The sequence below is a fragment of the Haliotis asinina genome, chromosome 2, assembly GCF_037392515.1.
Source record: "Haliotis asinina isolate JCU_RB_2024 chromosome 2, JCU_Hal_asi_v2, whole genome shotgun sequence".
Taxonomy (NCBI): Eukaryota; Metazoa; Mollusca; class Gastropoda; order Lepetellida; family Haliotidae; genus Haliotis; species Haliotis asinina.
The window spans coordinates 58119478-58146623 of NC_090281.1; the positions used below are offsets into that span (position 1 = coordinate 58119478).

The following is a 27146-nucleotide window of genomic DNA, read 5'->3' on the forward strand; positions in this document are numbered from 1 at the left end:
ATTCTTATTTAATTAGATATCAATACTGGTAAACTGACGTGCATAGTATTCTCATTTGATATCATGCCGGCTACTCTTTCAGTTTTCGTAATATCTTGAAGTTTCAAAGACTACACCATCAGTGCTAGTTACGCTCCTTTCATTTATATCAATCATCTTTGTCATATGCTTCTTGATATAATTTCTTTCCTCAAGAAACATATTCTGTGTTCTTTTCGCCATCTTCATACCACTGAACCCTACTTCTAAATATACTGAACCAGAAAAACCATTTCAAAACCAAGTGCAAGTTTTTGTTCTTTCAAAATGGTGTTTTTACTTTATCGTTTTGTTAACATGTATGTCAATCCAGATTCATAATTATTACTAACATCGTTGTGTTTTCTGTTGAAAAAGCATATCGAGCAAACGCACTTCAAAGGCATACGTGGTAAAAAGTTCCGTGCGATATTCGTGAAAATGAAAATGGACGTGCTTATTCTGACAACCCTACCAATAAAATCGAGTCCCAAACGCGCCTAAAATCATTACCCTTGCATGCTCGGTACGACATGTGCCTATAAACATGTGCCTGTAATAGAACGAAAAAATAGATAATGAGTTGAGAAATTGGTGGGGGTGGAAAATGTGGAGAATGAGTTCAGACAATGGTGTAGGTGGAGAAAATAGACAATGAGTTGAGACAATATGGTGTAGATGGAGAAAATAGACAATGATTTGAGACAAATGTAGGGATGGAGAAAACAGACAATGAGTTGAGACAATAGTGTAGATGGAGAAAATAGACGATAAGTTGATAGAATGGTGGGAATGGGGAAAGAAGACAACGAGTTGACGCAATGATGGGTATGCATGGAGAAAGTAGATCAGATCATTCTGTCAAAATCTACTACAAGTCTAAATAAATCACACCATTGTCCCCGAGTGGCTATATACGTACGCAGTGCATTACACTTGGAACATTGTTTTACAATACATAACTCTACGCCCAAAACATATTAACAATATGTGAACATATAATCTATCCCTAACATATAATCATGTTCTGCCAAGTCGGTTCATTCACAAAATGTAACACGTGCAGATAAAATAGAATAACTGTCCCTTTCGTTCATGGAAAATGTTGAAATGAGTTTCAGCTTCAGTCTTTAAAGCAGTGGAGCTGGGAATTTGACAAATGTCAAAGTTATTCATAAACTATACAACACTTCTTGTTTTTGTTTTTTCTGTTTTTTGTTTTTTTGTGTGTGTGTGGTTTTTGGTTTTTTTTTTTGTACTTTGGACGTTGAAACAACAAGTTGACTAACAACATGACCGGTTGAAAATGATTCGTTTGACAAACTGATCTTCATCCTTGGCTATCAGGTGGATATTCAGCCAAGGTCACATGACCTTATACCAGGTAGCCATCTGCTTCTTAGTCAACAGAGGCATGTTCTGAACAAAGACATTACCCGGAGACACCCACATATGCTACACGGGTTTGCTAGTCACCCATCCAACGTCTGTACGCCGAAAGTGTTGCTTATATTCACCTGTTTTGTGACACTGTCATGGCGTGACTCAAGGTATACTTTAGAATAGGGCTGTTGCACTGGCACAGATGCGTCCAGAACTGTCCTCCACATCCAGAATATGTTCCTCTGAAACCACATTGAGGTGAAGATGAGGAACCTGCTGCCGAGGACATATCCCTCTACAGAAGAAGAACTCGGTCCGATATTGCGTTGCTCACGGACAATAGTCTCACAGTGTATACCTGGGAAGACGTGGAGAAGCTCCTTGAACAGAAAGTGGCAGGGCCAATCGTACTGAGCACCTTCATAGCATATGTAGGCGTCATAATCAAAATCCTCCCTTTTTGGTCGGCGTTCCTGCTTGTAACCAAGCACCTGTAACACATGATGCTCTATTTTAGGCAAATATTTCTTGACGAGAAAGGCTACAAGCAAAGACAAAAGCGCAATCAAGGTTCCTATTATGGCCACAGACAACCAGAACTGACCAACACATGTTCTCCACTGGAATGTCCTTCTGGCATAAAATGTAGCTGTATCAGTCAACGTTCCATCACCAAGGATACAGGTGTAGTTGCCATGGTCATCTAAAGTAACATCAGTTTCCTGTAACCACTGAATGAAGTGAAGGGTTCCACAGCTGCAGCTGAAGATATTGCCTGCCATGTAGAGGTAGAAGGAGCCGTTACTGACAACGATGTCATCAAGCAAGGTCTGTTGGTATTTACTGATGAATGAGAGGAAATTCGACGTCACACCCAAATGCTTGAGCCAAACCACTGTCAAGATTTCTTCCGAAAGGTCGTTTAGTCGGTTTCTTGGAAGAGAAAGATTGTCTAGTTTGTTGAAGTTTCTAAAAGTAATTTTGTTGATAAGTTGTAGATTATTGCCTGATAAATCAAGGTTTTTAGTTCGGTCATGACATGGAAGAAGGGTTCAGTTGGGGACACAAACATGTCATCATCTGACGTCGTATCGTGAACAAGCAATGTTTTCAGATTCGTCACCATGTTTCAAGATTCTCGTCACCAAGATTATCTTTTGTGGGATCTTGAATTATGTCCCATGAGTTCCAAATGTTTACATTTTGAAATGTACCGATTGTCGGCTCAAACTATTCGTAACCAAATGCGAGCAGCTCACCATATCGCGGAACCAGTTGACGCTATTACATCCACGTAAGTGTTTGCTGTAGGGGCTGCCGACTCCTCCGGTTGACTCATGGAGATTGGAATCGACTTGCCTTCAGTGATGAATCAAGATTTACCCTCAGATTCGCTGATGTTAGGATGAGAGTGTGGAGGTGACGCCGTGAACGTTTTGCTCAATCGTGTTTACAGGAAGTAGACATATTTAGTGTCAGAAGTATTATGGTTTGAGCTGTTTTCTGTCGGACTGTCCGTTCCCCACTTCTGGTTATCCGTTTGAACTTTGATGTCACAGGTGAACGCGACCAGGCACTAGCCCCCAGAATTTTTCCATTTATGCTCAAGGCTTGCACTTTCATCATTCAGGTATCTTGACCAGGAATTTCCTGCAGAACCTATGAATCAACGTTCTTGACTGGCCATCAAGATCACCTGATCGCAATCCAGTCGACCACAGCTGGCATGCTCTTAGTCTGTGCACTTTCAGGATCCAACACCAGAATTTGCAGGAACAATGGTTCTTATTCCCCAAGACTGTATTAAGTGTATTAGTGTATTAAGTCTCCCATGAGGAAGTATTGCTGGGTTGCCATACGCTACTGAAAGTTTGAACCATCACATTTAATTTCTTGTGACTCAATTGACACTTTGTTTGCGCCCTTTAGCGATAAATTCTGTAAACACATGGAATTAATTTTTGGCATTGTGATTATTTTCAGTTCATCCTGTCGATCTTGACACAAAAATGTTAGCCTCTATATCACATTCTTATGTCCTTTCTTTTATATAATATTTTACACAAGTGACTGTGAAGTTTCTAGTTTTCTGTAAACGTTGTGCGACAATGTTTCACTTGTCATACATTGTATGTGAGGGGCAGTGCTATATTTAGACTTGTACTATATTTTGCACAGTATACTACAGAATTTACTGGAACTCTCGGCTAATGCAGACACTATTATAAAACTATGTGCATTGGCGTGGAATTTGGTCTTATAAGTGGGTTGCCTATTGTCTTTCATCTCACTTTACAACTGACATCACCAGAAGACCAACATTCTGTGTGATCAATCTAAACCCTTTTACACTTTATAATACCATGTATCATACATCTTACCAAATTTAATGTTAAGGAAATGGTTTATGTGCAAAGTGTGGAGGAATAGATACTGTTAGGTATTACATGTTATTCTCGTACCCTTTTGGATTTCTTTTTCCAAGTACACGGAGGGAGTTGTTCTGTTCCAGCATCGCGACGCTACTTCACATACAGCACGCGCCACGGTCCGCTACCTTGCCAATTCTAACGTCATTGCCTCTCTATGGCCCTCCCGATCATATTAAGCCGAAAGAACACCTATGTGATGAACTCGATCGACTTGTGTGTCAACGTCAAAGCACGCCTCAGACACTTCCATGCACAACTGGCCATCGCATTGCAGGAAATGCTGGGAAGAATTCCGCAAGAGCGACTTTACCCAGTCTGCCGAGACGTGCCGAGACGTGCCGACAAGTACTTGATGTCAGTGGAGGTCACACAAAGTATTGACTTTGACGCCATCTTGTGGACTCAAGTATACAGAAACACTGACTGCTGTTGTGGTAGCGAACCCCTTGTCCATAGGCATGTGAATTGTTACCTTTTCACCATTAAAATTACATGAAATAATTGCTCTTAGACTAACCCAATAACTTCTTCTAAAATGACGTATGCGTTTCACGTCTGTGGGTGAATTGTCAATTGATAATTCTTTATTCAGAACTGAAGTCCACAAGCCCATAGGAAAAGTATGTACAATGCTCAGCAGCAGAATGGGGTTCTTACTATGATAGCATGATAAAAAAGAAGCAATATTTTAATATAATATAAGGATTAGAAACATTTCAAATTCGCCACAAGACCACTGGGCCAGTGAGTGGACAACGTATAGCGGTCCTGTCTGTATTTCACTGTTCCAAAATAACATTCATAGATTTACGTGAGTATCAATACTAATATATTCATTTCAACATATAACATCTTTTAGATTTACCATTTACTTTTTATAATGATCCTGAGTAATCAGTTCTACTTTTTACTTTACTTGAATCCTCTCTAAAATATTTTCATGTAAAGTTATTTCATTTATTTACATATGGAAAATAACCACTGGCCACCAGGACCACTGCACATTTATTATTCAGTGACCCTGATAAATGTTTACCAGCCAGGTACCATTTTCGCACACTGAATTATATGATTAACGTGCAGTCAGTATGTGTTATAGAGTCCAAATGTCTGGCTTTTTGGTGGGATCTTTTCGAATGGATAAAAAATAATGTACATAATACAATAAGTACAGAGATATTTACTTTATTTCCTGAAGACTAAGTAATGATATTCGCCAAGTTTATAGTACACCGACGTAGAGTACCAGAAACAAGATATAATATTAGGATGTTTGAAAGCGAGTTGAAAATACACTAAAAACATTAAAAAGAATACAATAAAAATATATATAATCAGAACAGGCTTTAAAATTGGAGATTGGATGTTTAAAATATATGATTTATGAATACATCTACCCTGCTGAGATGCCACGTAAATTTAAACAGGAGTATGTAAATTCTTGGAATGTTTTAATGGTAATAAAGATGCAGCAAAATGCGAAAAAAAATTCTTCATTAAAGCTTTAATCATAAAGAGGCGATCGTGTTTATGAAAGCCCCTTTAACGCTTTCAGTGTTAGAATTCAGTTGTCGTTTGTTGGTTTCACACTCAGTTCTCTGGTTCTCTGACAACATTCAACGTGGAAATTACCACGTAACACTGTCACTTCGTTTTCATATGCAGGTTAGTAAATCAGTAAACAAGAGGAATGCACATGCCAATCTATATTTAACAGCAAAAGAAACGCAAGCTTCTCAAAAATGAAATCTCATAAAAGGAAGCCGTCATGTTTGTGTCTAGTATTAAATAACTTGACAAAAAGCACAGTTGCGTTTCTTTTGTTGTTCAGTACATAATGATGGCACATAATTATAGCATTCAGATATGGTAAACTGTTACCTTTCCTAAAAACTGCCGTTTCACTGCATTAGTTGAGTACGCTGTCAAGATGCATGCATTAATGGCGGACATCCAGACTATTTCACCGGCTGCACGAATTGCAAGATAGCGACCAACAGCAGATGACACGATGACACCGTAACGTGCTTGTCCCCACGTTGGAGCTGAACATTAATCGGGAACCTGTTGGTAAAAACTCGGTGTGAAATCAACAAAGCAATGTGATGTAACAGCATTCTAAGATCATGATTACAAATTAATACAGGATCACGACATTGTCAAAGGTAGTGTCATATACTAGCAGTGATTATAGCACAAGTGTAAAGGCACACCACTGACCCACCATACCGCTACGGAACAATGCTGAACATTGTTACTCACCGTGCTTAGACTCACATCCGCCACGTCCATGGCGACGCCATAGTCTCTTCTTCTGTCACCTGTAGTCTTATTATGTGCAGGCTTACATCTGTGATGTTTGGTAAACATGTTATTTCGACTACACCTAACAGCCGCGACTGCAGTTGGATACACGTCATTGCAGGCTCACTTTGTGATGTGGGTGTACGATCACTTTTCTCAAAGACCCGTTAGAAGTTTGCTATTTGCCTCCTGTGCACAGTAACTCCCCTAGTTTAACACCGACTCACAGTAAATAATCATAATATACAATATTTACAAATATGAAAGATAATGCAGATAGCCTGTGAATTCACAATAGCCAGTGAATTCCCCATTGCTACGCACGCAAGCCGTGAGGCTAGCATAAATACTTTGCACCATAGACAACACTTGTTCTATCTAGTCCCACACGTCTTAAACATAAACATAATTTCTGCACCATTGCGCACAATGTGAAAATGTGATCTTCAGTAGAATAGCCTTTCCTGAAGCCAGTTTGTGTTTCATGAATTATATCTGTAATATTTGCCCTTGAGATTAGTTTGTGGTTGATGATAACTACATGTAGAAGACATGCTTCTATGTTTATCAGGATTCCTGATGTTACCCATCCTATGTAATGGTACTACAATAGACTGGTACTAATAATACGAGGTCTTTGAAAGTATGATCATATCTACTGAAATCTTTTTCAGACCAGGTGATTTTCAGCTTTTAAGATTTCCTATGTCATCGAAAATTTCGTTTTCTGTTACTATTGAATCAAAGATTTCCACATCAACCTCTCCATAGCGACTGGAACAAGGATTTCCACATCAATGTACTTGCTCCCAAAGTATCCATAGTGTTCAGCAACTGGGCTGAATTCTTACAATCAGATTTCTTCATCGGAATGTGAAAAGACAGAACTACTGGTATGTTGTCATATCTCAAGCAACATCACCTTTACTTTTCAAGGAGCGAATCTCTCGCCAAAATTTACCAGAGTGTTGAATGAAAACGTTCATTTTTTCACCCAGAGATGTCTTGTTTTCTTTTTATATTTGCTGCATGAATTTTTTATCTTTACATACATTCCCAAAAGTCAAAAATGTCTTTCTATTGCTGTCAGATCGTGCAAGTATAAACTTTCTAAGCGCCCTCCTTTGTGGACCAACACTCGCCGTTTAAAGGTGGTTTGTTAACATCACGCGTTTAACCGCATCCACTTTATGAATTACGTACTGGTTCACGACATCATCTAAATCTATATCAAAATCATCCGCTAAACTTTATCAAATACATTGATTCAACAATTAATTAATTAACAAGGCCTAACCTTACACGGGCATTAAGTTTCCGTTTGTTCCAAGAACACAAACGTTTTCCTCAGGAAAGGTATGCTGAGAGGAGTATATAATCCAACCCGGTATCGCGAGACTCAGTGACACCCTCGGACCACGATGATGCATGCTGACACAACTACTCTTCCTCAACATGATCCTGAGAGGAGGATGAGGCAACAGTTGTTGGAGAAAGCAAGAAACCTATATGAAAGTGACAATTCCAACGAGGAAATACCGGTTAAGATTGAGTCTTACATCGGTTCTTTCTTCCAGACGATACATTATGCGAGGTTGTTTGTTCTCAGCATTTTTCGCCGGATGATCAGTCCATCCATTTTCATCAAATAGTTTTAAAAATCCATCCTCTTTATAATAGCAGAGTCGAGTAATTCGTTCCATTTATACCCCCACCTCACCTTGTAAGCCTTGCAGATGCAGTCTACTCTGTCGTGTGCAGGAGAAGACACGGCTTCGAAGGTTTACAAGGGATTGTGAACCCTGAGAGGAGGGATGTCCGGACTCTCAGGGGTTACAATCTGTTGTAAACCCGAGTAGGAGTGGTTTCTCCAGCTTACCAACCGTTTATGTGTAAAATATCTTTATAGGTCACATACAACGATCGATATCACAAGACCCCGGTGCATTCTAGTAGATCTCCAAGGGGTACACGGTATAGTGAGTGCGTTGACATCACATGGCCGTAACCTGGTCAGTTTTCATGAAAAGCATGAGCAGAGACGGTGTAAATACTGCTCCCTCTCATGCGTTGAAGATGAGAAACGTTTTCTCCTACAGTGTCCATTTTATGAGGACATCCGTCTGTCCGTGTTACCCAGTTTTTTAGCAACACGTCTTATACTGGTAACACTTTAGATTTTAAGGTAACACTGCTCTTTTCTTCAAATACTCTCTTATCCAAACTAGGCCTTATGTGTCTTAGAATGTTTAGTCGCAGCAAACGGTTTAAGGACAATGTAGCAAATTAGTGCCAGTGCTATTTTTATATCTCATGTAACTTTTACCTTCATATTTTGATTGCTTTATGTCATTATGAACAAAGTATATTTTAATGTATTTACACGTCTCTTCGGACTATATAGGCCCTGCATAATTATTTAACCTATATATGCATAGACCTTGTATGTAAAATTCTGTAATTTTTATGCGCGACGCGTAAATAAACAACTATTCAGTATTCTGTATCCATTCCACGCACTGCACGTGCGCTGCCGGCAGTACCCGTCTTGTAAGGAACACGTGGTTCATACTGACAAACGATCTTATTCACCACCGCGATGTTTCATAGCCTAGTGGATAAAACCGCTTATCTAGAGAGCCGATGATTGCAGGTTAGAACCCAGGTGTCACTACAATATATTGGAAATTTCCATTGATGTGATATTTTACGATCAGAGATAGCAAGAGAAAGTTATTCCAAAGATTCCACCTATAATATCACCTTGCCTTGTAAACCTGGTGGAGTCAGTCCACATTTCTGTACCATCACCTCGCCTTGTAAACCTGGTGGAGTCAGTCCACCCTTCTATATCATCACCATGCCTTGTAAACCTGGTAGAGCAAATCCACCTTGCCTTGTAAGCCTGGTGGAGTCACTCCACCCTTCTATACCATCACCTTGCCTTGTAAACCTGGTGGAGTCAGTCCACAATTCTATACCATCACCCTGCCTTGTAAATCTTGCTGAGTCAGTGCATCCGTCTATGCCATGTCCTCGCCTTGTAAACCTGGTGGAGTCAGTCCACATTCTATACCATCACCTTGCCTTGTAAACCTGGTGGAGTCAGTCCACAATTCTATACCATCACCCTGCCTTGTAAATCTTGCTGAGTCAGTGCATCCGTCTATGCCATGTCCTCGCCTTGTAAACCTGGTGGAGTCAGTCCACAATTCTATACCATCACCCTGCCTTGTAAATCTTGCTGAGTCAGTGCATCCGTCTATGCCATGTCCTCGCCTTGTAAACCTGGTGGAGTCAGTCCACCTTCTATACCATCACCTTGCCTTGTAAACCTGGTGGAGTCAGTCCACCCATCTATACCATCACCCTGCCTTGTAAACCTGGTAGAGCCAATCCACCCTTCTATACCATCACCATGCTTTGTAAAGCTGGTGGAGTCAGTCCACCCTTTATTATATTGTCTTGGGTTTGCCACACCATACTCTTGTTCAGTGGCACACGGCTATGGCTATTTGGAATCTCCTGATGATCATTACATTAAGAAGATAATGAAACGCACAACTCTCCCTGTCTAAACATTGATGACTTCTGTTTCTTTTAGGTACTCCAATTTCCACCCGAAGAGGAATTTTCAGCTGGTTTTATAGTAAGTTGCCTATAAACGTTCTGTGAGATTTGTTTGAATGTGAGACTACATACATTCTGTGTAACACCACAGTGACTTGAATATGCGCAAGATTGTATACAGAGAGACCATAGGCACACTGTGTAGTACCACGGTGCATGAGTGTAGCATTGTGCACGTTGCTTAACAACACAGAGGTTTGATTGAATGTAAGACCAAACACTCCCGGTATTGTTACTTGAATTAGTGTAAGATAGGTATAAGATTGTACACAAGATACTTAGACACAGAGATTTGACTGAATGTAAGACCATAGACATTCTGTACTATGACTTGAATTAGTGGTAGATAGGTATAAGATTGCACACAAGCTACTTAGCAATACAGAGATTTGATTGTTTCACTTTGTTGGTTTAAGGTGCGTATCGGCCTGAAAGCAGTGCTCCTTTTCTTTGCGCGTATGCAGGTGTGGCTGGGTACTTTGATAAGATGGGTTTTTCAACAGCTCGGCTTCATAAAGAAGATACACAGCGTTGATCAAGTGGAAACGATTTACAAGGAACCCGGTTATCCTGTACCAAAATATGTATGTTTAATGACAGTGGAGATTTTAAAATTTCAAGGTTCTCGTTTTGTTCATACAGGCCAAATCCTTAGTTGTGGTGAGGCTAAATATGTGGCAAATGAGTTCTGTTTGTTCAAGCGCGCGTGCTCCTTACGATGTGCTCTTCACACGCAATCATAATGTTATTCACGTAGACAAACGTCAAACCTGTATTCACGGGCTCATTATGAGGGAGGGAGTTACCCACTGGCTGCCACAGGGACATATATGTCCTCCATCTTCCATTAACCCTCACTTTGAAGTCCAATAAAATACTAAATATGTCGCTTACACAAATATACTTCACCGTTTTGAGATCTTCGGAAAATTTCCCGTTTCTTGGTACCAGCCACTATTTTCTCAGATAATGTTGAAGTGCTTTAAATAACCTCTCAAAATTGGCTTCATCGTAAATGTCGCCTTTTTTACCCACGCTATACGATTCACAGTTATTTGAGTGTTTTGAAATGTGAAATCGGATAATACTGGGAGTACTGAATTTCAAAAATAACATATTTATGATCACTGATATCAAGTTTACAAGTGTGCTTTCCGCCATATAGGATAGTGTTTACAAAATCATGTTTCGCGAAGGCTGGTATTGAGACGCCAGTTATCTCAGCACATTTCATATTTATCTGCGACAAATGCATCATTGAATTCTTCATACACCTTTGAATCAAATTACAAATGGTCTTTGTCACCAATGCCAACTGTTTAGATAATACGAAACGAAAAATATTGGGTGTGAAAACGAACGCTCTGCACGAAAGACTGCGCTTGTTTGAAATGTAAACAAAGATAATGACGATTTTCACTACGTAGCATTTTGGGAAATTTTCCGTATCAAAGCCGTCAAATCATTGCTTACAAAATCTCAATACGTTTAGAATAAGTAGGGGAAGAGTATTGTCGCAAGAAATAGCAAACTGAAAATAGATATAACGACAACGACTTATCAGCGTATATCAGCTGCTTCTGTTATTTACAATGTAAACAATAATAACATATAACAATACACAGATAGTCAGAATCATTCCGATTACTTACATCTCATATTTATGTACAAATGATCCCTGAATCAAGGGAAGAGTCCTCGCACGTCTACGGAATCACCGTCTACGAAACAGCCTAGGTTATGAATTCACCACTTTTACAAACTGGTTCAGTCTACGAAAACACTCACACTGAGGTGAAGGTCGGTTCTACAAAAGTAAACACAATCGCCAAATCCTTCCAATTACACTTTCACTATTATATATTGTATGTTTTGCCTATCGTTCAGATATTTTTTCATGAAACTAATTTCAGTATCTACATTTAGCCTTGTTCAACATCATATATGTGGATATAGAGTATGCGTTTTTATTCACTAAAAGGTTTTGATTGTTTGAATAATATTTACATAGGAAATTGACACATATAGTGTAGGATATACCACATTTAAGGTCGTTTCACATGTGTTAGGAGATCACACATAGCCATTAATACATGTAGTGCAACAAGTCCTTTAGTTCCTGTGATGTACAATATTCAACATGTTGGGATTAATATTCCACTTTCATATGAACAAGTTAATAAAAAAAGTGATAAATTCAACTTTATAAGGAAAACTGATAATATTAACGAAAATGATTTGTACATTTTATGAATTGTATAGGCACACATATTTAAAGGAATTGTATAGTTCATTGAATTTGTTTGTGTCGTTTTACATGTAAGACAAAACAATTATGAATATTGTTTGACCAGGTGCGAATTTGTCAAAAACGTTTTAGGATTCATTTTCAGTGTGCTCGATAATGCAATCAGTTCAAATTCGATTAAAACATTGTGATGGCAGGATATCTAACTCAAACAGTATTAATACGAAAATTGTTTAAAAACATATAATCCAGGTCATGTCTCAGCTGGACAAACCTTACGACCATATTCTAATAGTTCCATACTTAAAAAAGCGATCTTTTGAACGTTTCCTAATTGTGAAGAGAAATATCTATATAATCATAAGGAGAAATAGTTACATAAATCATAAGAAGAAAAAGTTATATGCTAAATGAATATTCAATTAATGTTCAGGTGCTGTGAACTAGTATTTTTTCATTTACGTTAAATTGATGCCAAACAGGTGCGCGTCTTGCTCACAATAAGATACGTACGAGGGGATGTCAATAAGTTTTGAGCCTTGAGCATTTTTCATACCCAGGTGTCACAGCCTATGGTACGACATTGAACCTTGGGGTGTAGCTGATGTGATATATAAGTTTTTGTATCCTACTCTCAGAAGTTATTGAACAGCTCACATTGACAGAAAGAGACCCCCCTCACGGCAGTGAAAATGAATAAAATTGAGTATAGAGCAGTAATTAAGTTTTTAGTTCTTGAAGGAAACTCGGCGACGAACATTGAAGAAAGGCTTTCAGCAGTTTATGGGAAGTCTTCCCCTTCATCTGCTACCATCAAACGATGGGTCAATGAATTTGAGCATGGTAGAGAGAGTCTTGAAGATGACCCCTGTCCAGGTCGCCCAACAACAAGCACTAGTCAGGAAAACATTGACAGAGTACATAGACTTGTGCTGGAAAATCGTCGAATCACACTCCACGAGGTAGAGGAGACCACAGGCATTTCACACGGATCCATCCAGACAATTCTTCGTGAACATCTCGTCATGTCTAAGGTGTGCGCAAGATGGGTGCCAAGAATGCCTACTGATGAAATGAAGCAAACAAGGGTCACCATAAACAACTCCATGCTATCCAGGTACAACAAGAATCCAGACGATTTTCACTTTAGGCTTGTAACCTGTGATGAAACCTGGATCCACCACTATGATCCTGAGAGCAAACAAGAATCCATGGAATGGAAGCATGTCACTTCTCCCTGGACCAAAAAGTTCAAAGCCTCCAGATCAGTGCAGAAGGTAATGGCGACATTCTTCTGCGATAGCAAATGCGTCATCCACATAGATTACTTACCAAAAGGAAGAACAATGAATGGGGAATATTACGCTAACTTGAGGCAAGTGCGACAGTCAATCAAGGAGAAGCGCCGAGGCTTTAGTGTTTATATTTCCCAGTCATGGTTTACAATGATATCAATATCTACCCTAATGAAGGGCTTTTAGTGTTTATATTTCCCAGTCATGGTTTACTAAGATATATAAAAGGTAATAAAAAGTTCAAGATTTTAATTGTGAGCTGTAGGGGATTAAACAATGCAGAGAAAACAGTTTTTTTCCAATTTCTAAGGAAGAACAAAGCACAGATATTCTGTTTACAGGATGTCCATTTTACCAGATATCAGGAACATTTGATATAACCAAATGAATTTAATTATACACTGTTTAATGCATATGGCCCAAATCAGGACAAACCTGAAGTCTACAAATATGTGAAAGAAAAGGCAGAAGAATTAGCAAATAAGAGTGACTGTGAAAAAAATTATTTTTTGCGGTGATTGGAATTTAATCATGAATAGCGATATGGATACTTTTAATTACAAACACATCACTAATCCTGGGGGTCGGAAGTATTAGAAATTGTAGATATAATGAATCTTAAGGATCCCTAGTAGGAAATGCATGCGAGTGGTCGAAGATTTATCTCGCAACACCCAAGACCTATTGAAGAAGCATGTCTTGATTTTTTCTTAGTTTCAAATAACATAATGAATGTAGTTCATGACAAACGGAAATAATTCATAACTTAACTACAGATCACTCAATAATATCTGTAACATTAACAACAACATTGCTAAGTAGGGGTAAGGCTTGGGAAAATTTAATAATTCTGACTTAAAGGATAAAGAATACATAGCATAATTAAAAGATACAATAGGTAATGTAATAAACCCAAAACTGCAGAGAAGGGTGAAAATGCATTGAATATGAACGATCAGCTGCTTTAGGAAATGATTATAATGGAAATAAAAGAAATTATTACCATTTGGTACTCAGCTACCAAACAGAAAAAATCAGAACATATCTACCCAGATTACATGCTTTCATTGATCATAATTCCCAGGCTAATTATTAGGCTAATAATTCCCCGATGTACTGCTACAATATGTCAACTATCATAGCATGCTTTAAGTGTATGTGTTTCCCATTCATCGTTTACTTCAATATGTGTTAACAACCAGATATAACTGTACAGGGATCACCCATCTGTTGATGGAGGGGGTGGATCTGTCTACTCACAGGCATCTGTCTGTGTATCACCCTATCTACAAGCTCTTGGCACCGCATCTCTTGAACACCATGGCTATCAACAAGTATGTACAAGAACGGACATTTTGGGCTGCACCTGCTTTAGACGAACAGTCTCAAATATCTTTTTCCTGCAGGTCACAGGTTGAAAATTCTGAGTGTCAATTTGTCATCATAGTACGTTATTTCCAGAAGGGATTTTACAGCCATATTGAGTTATATTCTCGAAGTTGTGAAGGTCAGATTAGAGCAGTTATGTTTCCTCTAAGCAGTCGATATGATAAACAACAGAGGTAGTACTGTGGATAAACACTGATGAAAAAATTATACACTTGGTACACTTGTGATCATAATACTTTATTTCCAAAATATTATATTCTCGAAGTTGTGAAGGTCAGATTAGACCAGTTATGTTTCCTCTAAGCAGTCGATATGATAAACAACAGAGGTAGTACTGTGGATAAACACTGATGAAAAAATATACACTTGGTACACTTGTGATCATAGTACTTTATTTCCAGAATATTATATTCTCGAAGTTGTGAAGGTCAGATTAGACCAGTTATGTTTCCTCTAAGCAGTCGATATGATAAACAACAGCGGTAGTACTGTGGATAAACACTGATTATACACTTGGTACACTTGTGATCTGCAGTTGTAAAACAATATTTATACTGTTAACAACTTCAGCTTTGTGTCTGGTGGTAAAAAATGTTAATGTATTTTTGAGCTGAAAAAAAGAATTAAAGCCATTAGATTTCAAAAATTATATTTGTTAAGCATAATGACTAAGCTTTTCATACTTCACCCTGTCATACCCTTTTCTGTATGATAAGGAAAGGCCGAGAACTGTTGCTGGACGGAGGTATTTTCGACAGTTTGATGTCTGTTGGAGTGAAAGGTTCTGAACATCTTATGGCAAAAAGGATAGTTGGGTTAATTAAGAAGTTTCATTTGCATCAGGAAATAAATATGCCCGACAATAAAAACATTAATTCTGAATCAGTTTGATGCAACGGTCATGTTATTGTTGTACAGTCTGGTCACCTGGCACTTAGATGTTGATGGCACGCTACCTGAAGATCTGAAGAGAAGGGTAGTATGTGTAAACATTGGAAGAAGAATGCGATATGTGTGTAAGATGGCAACTTCAGGAGATATTATGGAAAGTCCAAGTTTTAGTGTATTCACGTCATGTACATGGTATCCACTACACCTTGATGTAGGATAGTTTCTTTAGTGGACACTTTTGTCTGCAGAAGATGTACATTTAGTATCATCGCCACTATCACTATCCACTATCATCACCGCAATTAGTTATCTTCGGATACTAGAGGAGGCAGTGGCGGGGTCCAGCCAGTTCTTCGTTTTGTTCATCGTCTTGCTCCTCTTGTTCTTGATGTTTGGGGCCTTCTGATTTTTCTTCTTGGTTGTATTATTTGGTGTCATATGCTTGTTGTTATTTCAGACATTTATTTGTAATGAAGCCTGTCAAAATTGTGAGCAATCATGGTCTTCTTCTCAATGTCTTCCTTCTTCAGTTCTCATACTGCTTTCAGTAGCCCTTCCCTTTGATGTCTCAGGTGATTTTTTGTGTTTTCCAACGTCTTACTCAGTTTCCATCAACTATGGCTTTAACCTTTCTGTTAACTGTTTTCTGTTCACAGGTGTATGATAATCATGAGTTACCTAATTACCTAATTACCTAATTACTGAGATGACGGCTTGAAGGTGTATGAGGCCATCAAGAAATATGTCACCAACTATATCCACCTGTATTACAGTGAGTTCATAACAGAACTTGTGTTTTGGCTACAATTGCAATGTACAAACTACAATCACCATGAGCAAATATCGCACATATACGAACTGATTAAAGATAAATTCGCGAATATGTAATTGTAAACATTATGATGTAAAACAGTTCAAACATTCTTACTCAAATCTACTATGAGGCCAGATCGGTTGTGTTAAATGTGCACAAGCAGTGTGCACAAGCAGATGACAGAATGACTAGATTCCCACGGATGATTGAATCACTTAACTTAAGATGTAACTCGTCTTGTCCATGTCTGAGGGAATCGCTCAGCTGAAGATGTAACTCATCTTGTCTGTGTATGGCAGAATTACTTTACTGAAAATAAGGCTCATCTTCTCCATGTATGCCAGAATTCCACTACTGAAGACGTAGCTCATCCTGTCCATGTATGGAGGAATTGAAAAATTGCAGCATGTACCTCATCTTGTCTGTGTACGGTGGAATTGTTGCTTGACTGAAAATGTAGCTCATCTTGTTACTGTATGGCGGAATCGCTTGACCTTAAGGTCACATGCAGCCAAAAATTCAAACATAATGAAAACACAGTTATCACTTGTTCATGATATACTAGTATAAAATACATTGGTGATTGTGAAAAAAACAATAAACAAAAACTAGCGTATAATCGAAGATCAAAAGTGCAATATTTTGTTCTTGGATTTACCTCCCATGAAACGAAGCAACTGCGATACCGGACCCAGTCAGGGCCGGTGGATGTGCACTCATGTGTAACGACACCTTGTCATTGGCCACTGGTTCATTTGCCGATACACTTAGCCGGCTCTTTGTTTATTTCTTATAAGCCCGATAGGTGTTAACTTCAAATTGCAAATGGTCAGTAACTGAAGTTGTGCATGCATATTGTTTTGTTATTAGCAGACAGACAGGCAGACAAATGGGTGTGAAAAAAACAAACATTGAGTTTTCTCTCTGACAGAGTCTGCTTATCACAATCAACATGCTTTTTTATTTAACGAGTAGAGTACATGTATTTACTTGATTATGTACACAGTCAAAATCAGACTACTGCTCACAACCTCATATTAAGGGGCAGGCATACTGTTTCATGCTCCGCAAACCTACTCACTGCGCATGAGTTCGGTGTGCAGTACAGCACAGCTGTTAAAACCACTTTTTCCACCAGTGCTGGGGGAAATTTAGTGAATCATTTGAACTCCGATTTTGCGGGCTTATTTTCATTGTATTTTTTATAGGTTGAATTGGCAATGTTGATGATTTGTTTTGGTAAGTGCATACCGTAAAGTTGTGTTTCACATTGCATGTGACCTTTAAGATGTACCTCATCTTGTCCGTGTACGGCTTGACTGAAGATGTAGCTCATCTTGTCTATGTATGGCAGAATTGCTTGATTGACGATGTAGCTCATCTTGTCTATGTATGGCAGAATTGCTTGCTAGCTACCTATTATAAAGAACATACTCTGCAAGTAGTCTCGGATATGACTCACATTTACATTTAAACTATACATAACTGTACATTTGATCAATAAACTTACACTGTGGATGATTAAAGAGTGGCCTTCATTGCCTAAAACAATACATTGGGCTGTTGCTACAGGCAGCATAGAACAACAGAATAAACTAGCCCTTTTGGTCATAGTAACGGCTCACCAGTTGAGTGCAGCTGCTATTTGTCAGACACAAATACAGGAATTCGATTATTATACTTATAATACACTTTTAACTATATGTTCCCAATTTGCAATACCTGTATTCAACATAATCCTCAAATTATGTTTAAATGGAGAAACAAGCATGAAACTTTGTATGGATACTCCTAATGTTAAACAAGTAGAGAGAAGAATGTTAGCAAACCAAAACTCAAGGAATGATGAAAGATCACAAGATTTCCTTTCCCCACAATTAATGGGAGTTGTCTCCACAGGCTTGTTCATTTTGACAAATCATTGTGTTACCCATGACTGAACTGCAAGTTAATTGAATTATTTCAACTCTATTTGTTGCAAAATAAAATTTCAACAGTGCGGCCTTAGTGTCTGATAAATAAGTCATGCCATATGGACTAACAAAATACCTTGGCCTCTCTACCAGTTGCTGACCAATGGCTTTTAAGTAGAAACTTTGTCGGCATACCTTCAATTGTGGAATGTACAGGCCCATGAAGATCTTGGGTCTTCAGCAACCCATGCTTACCATGAAAGGCGACTATGCTTGTTGTAAGAGGTGACTAACAGGATCGGGTGGTCAGGCTCGCTGACTTGGTTGTCACGTCATTGGTTCCCAATGGCGCAGATCGATGCTCATACTATTGATTGTCTGTCCAGACTCGATTAGTTACAGATCACCACCTTATAACTGGAATATTGTGGAAAGTATTCATCCTTGTAAACAACATACCACTATTAAATGGTATTATAAATAAGACTTATCCATTCTATGTTATTCTTATGTATTTGAGTATGCCATATCAAGAACAAAGTAACCTAATCCCCAAATGTGCCCATACTGTTGTGACAGGGAGTTCCTGGAGGCGGCAGGTTCCGTAATCTGGATCATCTGATCCAGACACTGACATCATTTATCGTCACCTGCAGTGTCCAGCATGCTGCTGTCAACTTCCCCCAGTACAACTTCTCTGGCTTTCCACCGGCCTATCCAACTGAATTGGCAGGTTCACCGCCAATTGATAAGGTAGCTATACGTGTACATGTTTCCCACCTCCCCACCCCTGCCTGCAGAGGCTCTCTTGCATAAAGGTATGAGATGAAATTGATACCTCTTGCTGATAACAGTTATAGAGTGTTAAAGTTGATATCTTGCAGCTCTCTCTGATGAAAATGCCATATGAGTGGGTCACCTGTTTCTGCCTGACACACAGTCATAAATACGATTCCTTTTGCAAGCAGAAAGTATACTGAACAGCAAAATAAATGCAAGTCTGGCAAGTTATTAAATGGAAAACAACTCAAATTATGTCTAATCATTTATTCTACAGTAAACAGTGTCAATTTAACAGATGAAGGTTGCTGTTGACATACAGAATCGTAATAAGTTCAAACTGATCACAGTATGTCAAATGGAGATACCCCTGAACGCTAAAAATGATGCAAGGCCGCCTCATTGAGTTCACTACAGTTCCACCCAAACACTAATCTCTGTTCCTAATGAGCAAGTGTGAGTGGCTGTCTACGTGTAACAGTCCTACGTCATATTTTGTCCCAGAATATTCAATGGGAGCCATATCCGGTGAAAAAGACGGTCATGGATGTATGTTAATGTTGTTCTGAACCAGATAATCCATCAACATTCTTTCTGTGTGTTCCTAGCCTTGTTGACGTAAAAAGTAGCCCCACATATGACCATCAGCTGTGGATTCCGGCAGCCCGATAACGATGCCTAATTGTAGTGGTAGACACAATTAGACACCTTGACCCTTGAACTCAGGCTGCTGTTACTGTTGCTGCTTGAGTTCGGTTCCTTAGCTGAGTGACCTGGATGAAGCGATCTTGAGGTGTCACCTGTGATCCTCCAGTATGGGGATGGTCAGTAGCAACCCCTGTTTGTTGATGATGTTGAGCAAGTCATGTAATGGTGATAAGATGACAACACAGTTGTCTAGCTACAGCGGTTGCAGAATCTCCTCGGTGCAACTTTCCAGTGGCCATTCCCCGCTGCTCAGTCGCTAATCTAGGAATTGTTTGTGTGATATTTACACTTCCTATTGTCAATACTAACACAAACCTGTATAAAGGATACCTCAGAGTGAAATACATTCTTTCCATCCAGAACCGTTGAGGCAGGTGCTAGAAGTAAAAGGGTGTGTTTGTGGGAATGTTTGGTATGGACGTCAAATTGCCTGACATCATTTCATCTGGGATTATTACGTTAGTTTGCCATGAACCTTCCATAAACATGGATTCTTACTTTTATGAGATTTCATTCTTTTTTTTAAAAACTTTGCATTTGCATTTCTTTTGCTGTTCAGGATATGATATTGCATGAAAGTTGATTTGAGGATGTTAGCAAATCTTTCAGAGACCCCAAACTATGGAGGCTGTTCTTAATGCCCTACCAGGTGTGGCTACCCTGACAGAAATCATTATGGTGGGAAACGTACTTAGCGCCAAGGTGACAAATGCATTAGGGGACTTCGAAACAATGTACATTCAAGACCTCAAGGCCGTCCAGATTCTGCACGAGTAAGTACATGTGTTACACAGTTTTTTTGAGGATTGAGAAATAGGTACACAGACCATATCCTTTCTTTCTTATTTTCACAATGCTAACATATTACTGAAAGGTATTCATCTATCTCTGATATATTCAATGTTTGGTTAAAGTCAGGATTATTAGCATAAAATGTACAGTTATTCTTTCATTCTTATTTTCATATCACTCACATATTGTTTCATTCCCTGTATACGCTGATTCAAGTTCCTGGTGTATGCACCCTTGTGTGACATATTGTAACAAGTAAGCTTGAACTTGGCGTGGGGCATGCTGTTTTAGGATGCAATCTTTAATTTTTCTGCTCTACATCATGTAACATCAGTGGCATGTAGTCGTAAGGTGCAATTAGTCCAGCAGACAGTGGTACTTGATAACAGTTCACTGCCTCCCTCTTTATTAAGAATGGACATTCCACATTTTATTTAATTACAGTGGCTACAAACAAAGTTTCTTATTTTTCTTGCTTAAGACTACTATTGAAGAAGTCGTCAGTAGAGACAGGTCTACATTGATCTCATTGTCCTGAAGGTTGTAGATGCCAGCACCTGGATGCCTCATTAGAGTTGTTTATCTCACACTGCCCCAGTGATAGCCCTGTCGTTCTGACACCGATGCACCAAGACCCTTTCTTTGCTGGAATCCTGGAAAAGGTGAGCTGCACTATGCTGCTGTTGCAACAGTGGTTTCAGCAGTGGGTTTCTTGTGCTGTCATGGTAAGTGTCAGTTTCACTATGCCGATGTGTGAACCAGTCCATTTCAGGAAGGATGATACAGAGTTGTTCTTGCCATGTTTGAACAAGTTGTTATCAAAGTTTCTTCCTTGATCTGTATGGCCTTCAATTGGTACTCCTTACAGAGTGACAAACTCTTCCACGAAAGTCATTCAGACGCTTTTAAAAGGTCAATTGCCTCTAACCATTTGATGAATTGATCCATGATGACCAAGATGTACTTGTTTCCTCTTGCAAATACTGGAAATGGTCCAAGAATGTCCTACTGTACACAATGAAGAGGTGATCCGCTTTGGTACACTTGTGAGGGTACTTTGATTGATTGATTTTCCCTTTTCTTGACTTGACATGTGTGGCACCTTGCAGCGAACACCTCTATGTCTGTTGAAAGACTTGGTCAAAAGAACAGTTATCGAACACGCTTCTTTGCTCTAGTTCTGACAAGACTTGAAGACTTCCGCCTTGATCTTTCATGGAACTACAAGCAACCGTTTGGAATTTTCAAGTGCGCCTTCCCATGATGAAAAATAACGCCTATTTCTTTCAATCTGGCATCCGCATAGCCAATAATGTTTAAGCGTTCAGTTGTCAATTAGAAGATCTCAATTAGAAGTCTCAACCATTTTCTATGGCACCTGTTTTGTTGCCAGCAGTACTATGTAGTCTACAACATTGTCAAGATGTTTCCGAGCTCCTGAGACTTTATCACAATGTTTAAACCTTCCACATAGAAAAGATTTAAGTTTGAGCTGAATAGCACTCAGATTCCTTGACAAGGCATCAGCGTTACCATGAGCGGTTCCTCTATGTTTCGCACCGTGAAAGTGTACTAACTTGACTCCTCTAACACCTTGAAAGCTATCCTTGAGGTGACTTGAATCTGAATAACCAGATTAGACTATTGTGGTCTGTCCTGATCATTAGTTTAATCCCCAGTAGGTAATACATTAGGAATAGAACTAGTAGAAGTAGTTTGTAAAGCAAACAGAGGCCAAAAGGTCTTTTCTGATAATACAGGATCTCTGCTGCTCATTAGTGAGTTTCTTGCTGCCATGGGCAAGTACTCTTTTAGTTTCATTTTGGTGTTGCTGTAACACTGCGCTGATGCCTTAGAAGCAGTCAGTGTCCAAGACATGCACACCAACTTAAAGGGGGAAGGCTAAAACAGGAGTAGATATCAAGCTGGTTTGAAGCTCTCTAAATGCTGATTCCTGTTCGGTTAACAATTCCAGTGGTACTCCCATTTGTGCAAGATGTTAAAGTGGCTTGGTCTTTTCTCTGTAGTGTGAAATGAGTAGGGCTGTGCATTGGCACATATATTCTATTTAACAATCTTTCGATCCAGGTACCCATATTGTGATACGTATTGCAATATATTCTGAATTTTGACACCGAGTGACAATAATTGTACATGTTGATCATATTTTCTACATATATGTCCTTAAAAATACATGTTATGGTTCTGATAAGAGCAATCTCAAATACAGGTTGCATTGAAATTTTATTTTATTTTTATTATATAAATTTATAGTTTTGCAATATGCCATTTTGTCCTTGAATAACAAAGTAAAACATGTTTTCAATGAAAGTCTGTGTAGATTTTCATTTAAACGTTAAGGATAATCACAAACACATCTTCTTTACCCAATATACCAGTTCTCAGACAATATATTACAAAATGTATTATTTGAAAAGCGTTTTGCGGTTTACCAATATACAGGTAATATTGTCCATGGAATACATGTACTTCTTTTTCATTTCGAGATTTTGGAATCGTGTCACTGCCATCTGCAGAAACCAAGTGGACAAGAAAGAGCGCTTTCCATTCAAGGAGGTTATTCTATGTGGTTTCAGCTCCAAGGTGTTATCTCTGAGTCACTTAAAGACTTTGTAGAGTCTAGAAATGTGATCGTTGAAGGAACTTGCAGAAACAGTGATGCCATCCAAGAAGATCCAAATTTGTTTTCACTGGAGTCCACTGCAGAAAAGCAACTCCATGGCTGTTTAGAAGGTTTCTGGTGCACCCCACACCAAACAGCATTCTCATAAACCAAAACAACCCATACCTTGTGTAGATGCATCCAAAACATTAAACAATTATCATTTATTCATGACATACAATATGCGTGGCTGATTATGAAAAAAACGAATAAACAAAATTATAAGCATACAGTAGCAAATCAAAAGTGAAATCGAAATCGAAACGATGAGCGCTCAGGTGCAAAGAAGACTTTCTTTGACATTCGCCGATATCCTCAGGGCTCTTTGTTTATAGTGTATAGCCTGATAGGTATTAAGTTCAAATTGCATGTGGTCAATGCTTGAAATTGTGTATTGCATATTGTCATTAGCAGACAGGCAGGCAGACACATCGGTGTCAATAAAACTGACACTGAGTTTTGTCTGTGACAGAGGCTGATTATCATAATCAACATAATTTTCTCATGTGACGAGTAGATTATTTACTTGTTTGTGTAAACAGCTAAGGTAAGACTACTCCTGCCCATCACCTTATAAACCGGCATCCTTTAAGCTGCATGAACCTATTCACTGTGCATGTGCAGTGCAGCACAGCTGTTGAAATCACTTTTGACCCCAGCTGGGGTGAAATTAGAGAATCGTTTGAACTGTGATTTTGCAGGGACTTTTTCATCGGGTAATTTTTCAAATTTAAGTTGAATTTGCATTTCTGATAATTTGTTACTGTAAATCTATACTGAAAGACATTAGAATCTTAACAGTTGTGTTTTGCATTGTATGTTAGCTTTAACACATCCAGGAATTCGACCAGAAGATTACCAAGTTGGAGATGCTCACTTGGATGCAGATGTTCAGATGTTCTCTATATTATGCCTGCTAGATGCTGTGGGACCTGATCTGACTGTTGTCCTCAGCATTATATCTTGTTCATTTTGGTCAAGCAGACTTTACTGGTTTGACTTGCACCTTTGTCAAGGTGTTTGGATTCTGGATTTTGACATCTCTCTTCCAACTGGCCAATGCTGCAGACTTGTTTGTAAAGTGATGCCCATTCAAACAATGCTGATATTCTGTCTGAGTTGACCCTGTAACCCTAGCAATCACCACTTTTTCTGACCTGGCTGGAATAACTATCCTAACAACCGTTGCTGGGGGCTGATACATCCTCACAAAACTCAGGGATTGCTAATCCAAGTATAACTGCTGGTGTTGCGAGAATCATTGTCTTTTTCCTCCAGAAAATTCATTCCCGCTAAAATTGGATCGCTGACAGGTGCGATGAACACTGGCCAGTCCCAAGATGAGTTTGCTAGTGAGAGTGGCACTGTGACTCCTCCCACAGCTCCATTTTCTGCATTGCAAAACGCAGCCCTTGTACTGCCTCCCATGGTTCCTATTAAGGTGTCCAGCTCCTGGCAACCCCTCCTAAAGTGTCTCTTTTCTCCACAATTATAACAACTTCTGTCAGTCATTGGTTGATCCTTTTTCAGGAATTCTGGAATCTGCAGCAGCAGTGACTCTATCTTTTCTATGTTCTTGTCCGAATGGAAAGAACTAAATGGTGCTTATTTGGGTCCAGGCTTTAGACTGTATGTGCGTCATAGACTCTTCTTCATTGTTTCGATCTGTGATTCTTTTCCTTGCCTGAATTCTGCCAACTCTTTGTGTAAGGAAGATGGCGCCTCAGAAGTTCCAAATCGGCCACACAAGTGCATCATAACATCGTCTTGACACCTTTCAGGGAGTAGAGGAACTTGGCCAGATGACATCGATCAATGACAATTAGGACCTGATTCTTGATTGTATTGCCGTGCCGCTCATTTTCTGGGTTGCAACAAATCCTTTTGAATAAAGATATTGTTCTCTGCTCTTTTCAATCTCACAAGTCTTACTGTCACTGTGCTGTTGGCACTTTCTTGTGTTTCATTAAAGGATTGCCTTAATTCCAGTCTATCTTTGTCCAGACTTCCTAGTTCCTTGGAGACAGGCTTGCTGCTCCTGGTGTTTTTTGCACCATCTTTGCCTTTCAGCCGCCATGCCTCAATCCTCGCTGGTTCTTGCCTTCCTTACTCGCCACTGTGTTAGATTGCAGCTGCTAGGACCTCCTGTGGGTCTACGGCAACTTTAGACTCTGGATCAAAACACTCATCTATCACATATTCCTGGGTGGAAGTTAACTTTGCTTGTTAACTTTCCAACGTTGATCTGTGAAAGATGTCCACTCTGTTTAGAACATGTCAAGTTAAAACTGTAGAGAATTTCTCCCAAGAGATGTATTCTGGATTACTGTGTGAAAGTTAATCAGTTTGGTTTGTCTGACCTTCTGTGTCTGGGTTTTCTCTGATTGGCTTCCACTTCCAAACTGATACAGACACTGAGGGGAAGTCTGATGAATTTGATTCTACAGTTTAGCTTCAATGCAATACCCCTAGCTCTTAACAGTTCACTATGCAGTGAGTCAACAGCCTCATCGATTTTGGCTGTCCATCGATCGAACGATGACATTGGCTGCTATGCTTAACTTTGTCTGGCATACACTAGGAGATGGCTAGATCAACACATGCAGGGGACATTAGGGGCAGGGAATTTTCCATTGGCGGTTTGAGGGTAGCTTACTTCTTGTTTGTTGCTTTGGTGAAGTCTTGACACCTTTTCTCCTTAAATGTTGTCCTGAGCTTGCCTTGTTAGAGTGTGCTTGTGTGGTCTGTTCAGTGTTTCATTCTCCAGCCTCTTGGGACGATTCTAGCATTGCAAGGTTTACTTCCATGGTCCTTGAAGCATTTACATGACCTGTCCTGGTTGCGCTTGCCTGTACACAGTTTACTAAATAGCAGCTGTTTGGGTAGCCAGTGATCATACATTCGAACGTGTCCTGTCTGTCGGAGCTGGCTCTTCAGTATCATGGCTCTGATGCTGATGGACTCAGCTCAGTCAAGTACTTTGAGAGATTTGTAACTTGGTCCTGCCATTGAATATTCAGTGTGGTGCCAAACTTAGTTTAGCTCAATTAGTATTTTGGCAAAAAAATGAAGCCAATATAAGTAAGCCATAATTAGAATGATCTTTTCCAAAGCATTTTCATGTTAAATAAAAAACTATGTAGATATTCTAGGAACTTGTTATTAACATTGTACTCATCTAAATCAGCAGTAAGCTCCAGTTGTTTGAGGCGACCCTTGGAGTCTATGTACTGCATCTTTTGAAACATTACAACATTGAATGTTTGGCCAAACTCTTGACTCTTTCAGTCCGTATTATGGGTATAAAATGTAAAGAGTATCTGAATGTAACTTTTGTGATTACTTCCAGATGTTGCTGTGTAGCAATTTTTTGAATAAAGAGATTCATCCTTTTTCTGAATATCTGCTGTAACTTTTGTGATTACTTCCAGATTTCGTGTGGAACTTTCAGAAATATCACAGTTGTTCACTGCAAGCAACAAACAGTGTCGAGTCCCGCCTTACGACTATCTTCTTCCTGAGAACATCCCAAACTCTGTCAGTATCTGAGACATTGTATCAGGTATGGTGGTATCTCTCGACAGACAGCATCTCAGCCAGAAGACATCAATAACATATTCACTAGCCTAAATATATATGTGCACAGTTATTCATAGTATTATAAATATCATGTGAAATTCAATGTACATGGCAAATTCACATGAAGCTTAACTGGATAAAAGTCTTTACATGTTAATATATGGAACTAGTGTCTCCCTGATATTTAGAAATGTCTGATTCCATAATCATTTCCCCTTTTCACAAAAGGTCACAGTTAAGAGACTCCAGCCAAGAACCAAGCTATAAGCAGTTTGCGGAAACACTAA

General features: G+C 39.1%; 2 protein-coding genes and 1 pseudogene across 2 annotated transcripts; 2 read left to right on the forward strand and 1 right to left on the reverse strand.

The window, feature by feature from the left end:
* Positions 1 to 1531: 1531 nt before the first annotated feature.
* LOC137271908 (toll-like receptor 4) lies at positions 1532 to 4226 on the reverse strand (annotated as a pseudogene).
* A 3332-nt stretch (positions 4227 to 7558) lies between these two features.
* On the forward strand, positions 7559 to 12457 carry LOC137271909 (uncharacterized). Its single transcript, XM_067804293.1, has 4 exons — positions 7559 to 7682; positions 9740 to 9786; positions 10184 to 10351; positions 12449 to 12457. Exons 1-4 carry the CDS (start codon positions 7559 to 7561, stop codon positions 12455 to 12457), a joined length of 348 nt encoding a protein of 115 aa, XP_067660394.1.
* A 774-nt stretch (positions 12458 to 13231) lies between these two features.
* On the forward strand, positions 13232 to 26829 carry LOC137271910 (polyunsaturated fatty acid lipoxygenase ALOX12-like). The gene is made up of 8 exons (XM_067804294.1): positions 13232 to 13292; positions 14527 to 14644; positions 15416 to 15514; positions 15618 to 15715; positions 16297 to 16382; positions 18897 to 19070; positions 20415 to 20578; positions 26712 to 26829. The coding sequence occupies exons 1-8, from the start codon at positions 13232 to 13234 to the stop codon at positions 26827 to 26829; spliced, it is 918 nt and encodes a 305-aa protein (XP_067660395.1).
* The last annotated feature ends 317 nt before the right edge of the window (positions 26830 to 27146 follow it).

Bases quoted from the DNA above. Each gene is read 5' to 3' on its own strand.
- LOC137271909 (XM_067804293.1), top strand. From the start codon at position 7,559: ATGATGCATGCTGACACAACTACTCTTCCTCAACATGATCCTGAGAGG. The intron at 7,683-9,739 runs AGATTGAGTCTT...TCTGTTTCTTTT, and splicing joins CAACGAGGAAATACCGGTTA to AGGTACTCCAATTTCCACCC. The intron at 9,787-10,183 runs GTAAGTTGCCTA...TGTTGGTTTAAG, and splicing joins AATTTTCAGCTGGTTTTATA to GTGCGTATCGGCCTGAAAGC.
- LOC137271910 (XM_067804294.1), top strand. From the start codon at position 13,232: ATGGAAGCATGTCACTTCTCCCTGGACCAAAAAGTTCAAAGCCTCCAG. The intron at 16,383-18,896 runs GTGTTTTGGCTA...CTGTTGTGACAG, and splicing joins GTGAGTTCATAACAGAACTT to GGAGTTCCTGGAGGCGGCAG. The intron at 20,579-26,711 runs GTAAGTACATGT...GATTACTTCCAG, and splicing joins GCCGTCCAGATTCTGCACGA to ATTTCGTGTGGAACTTTCAG.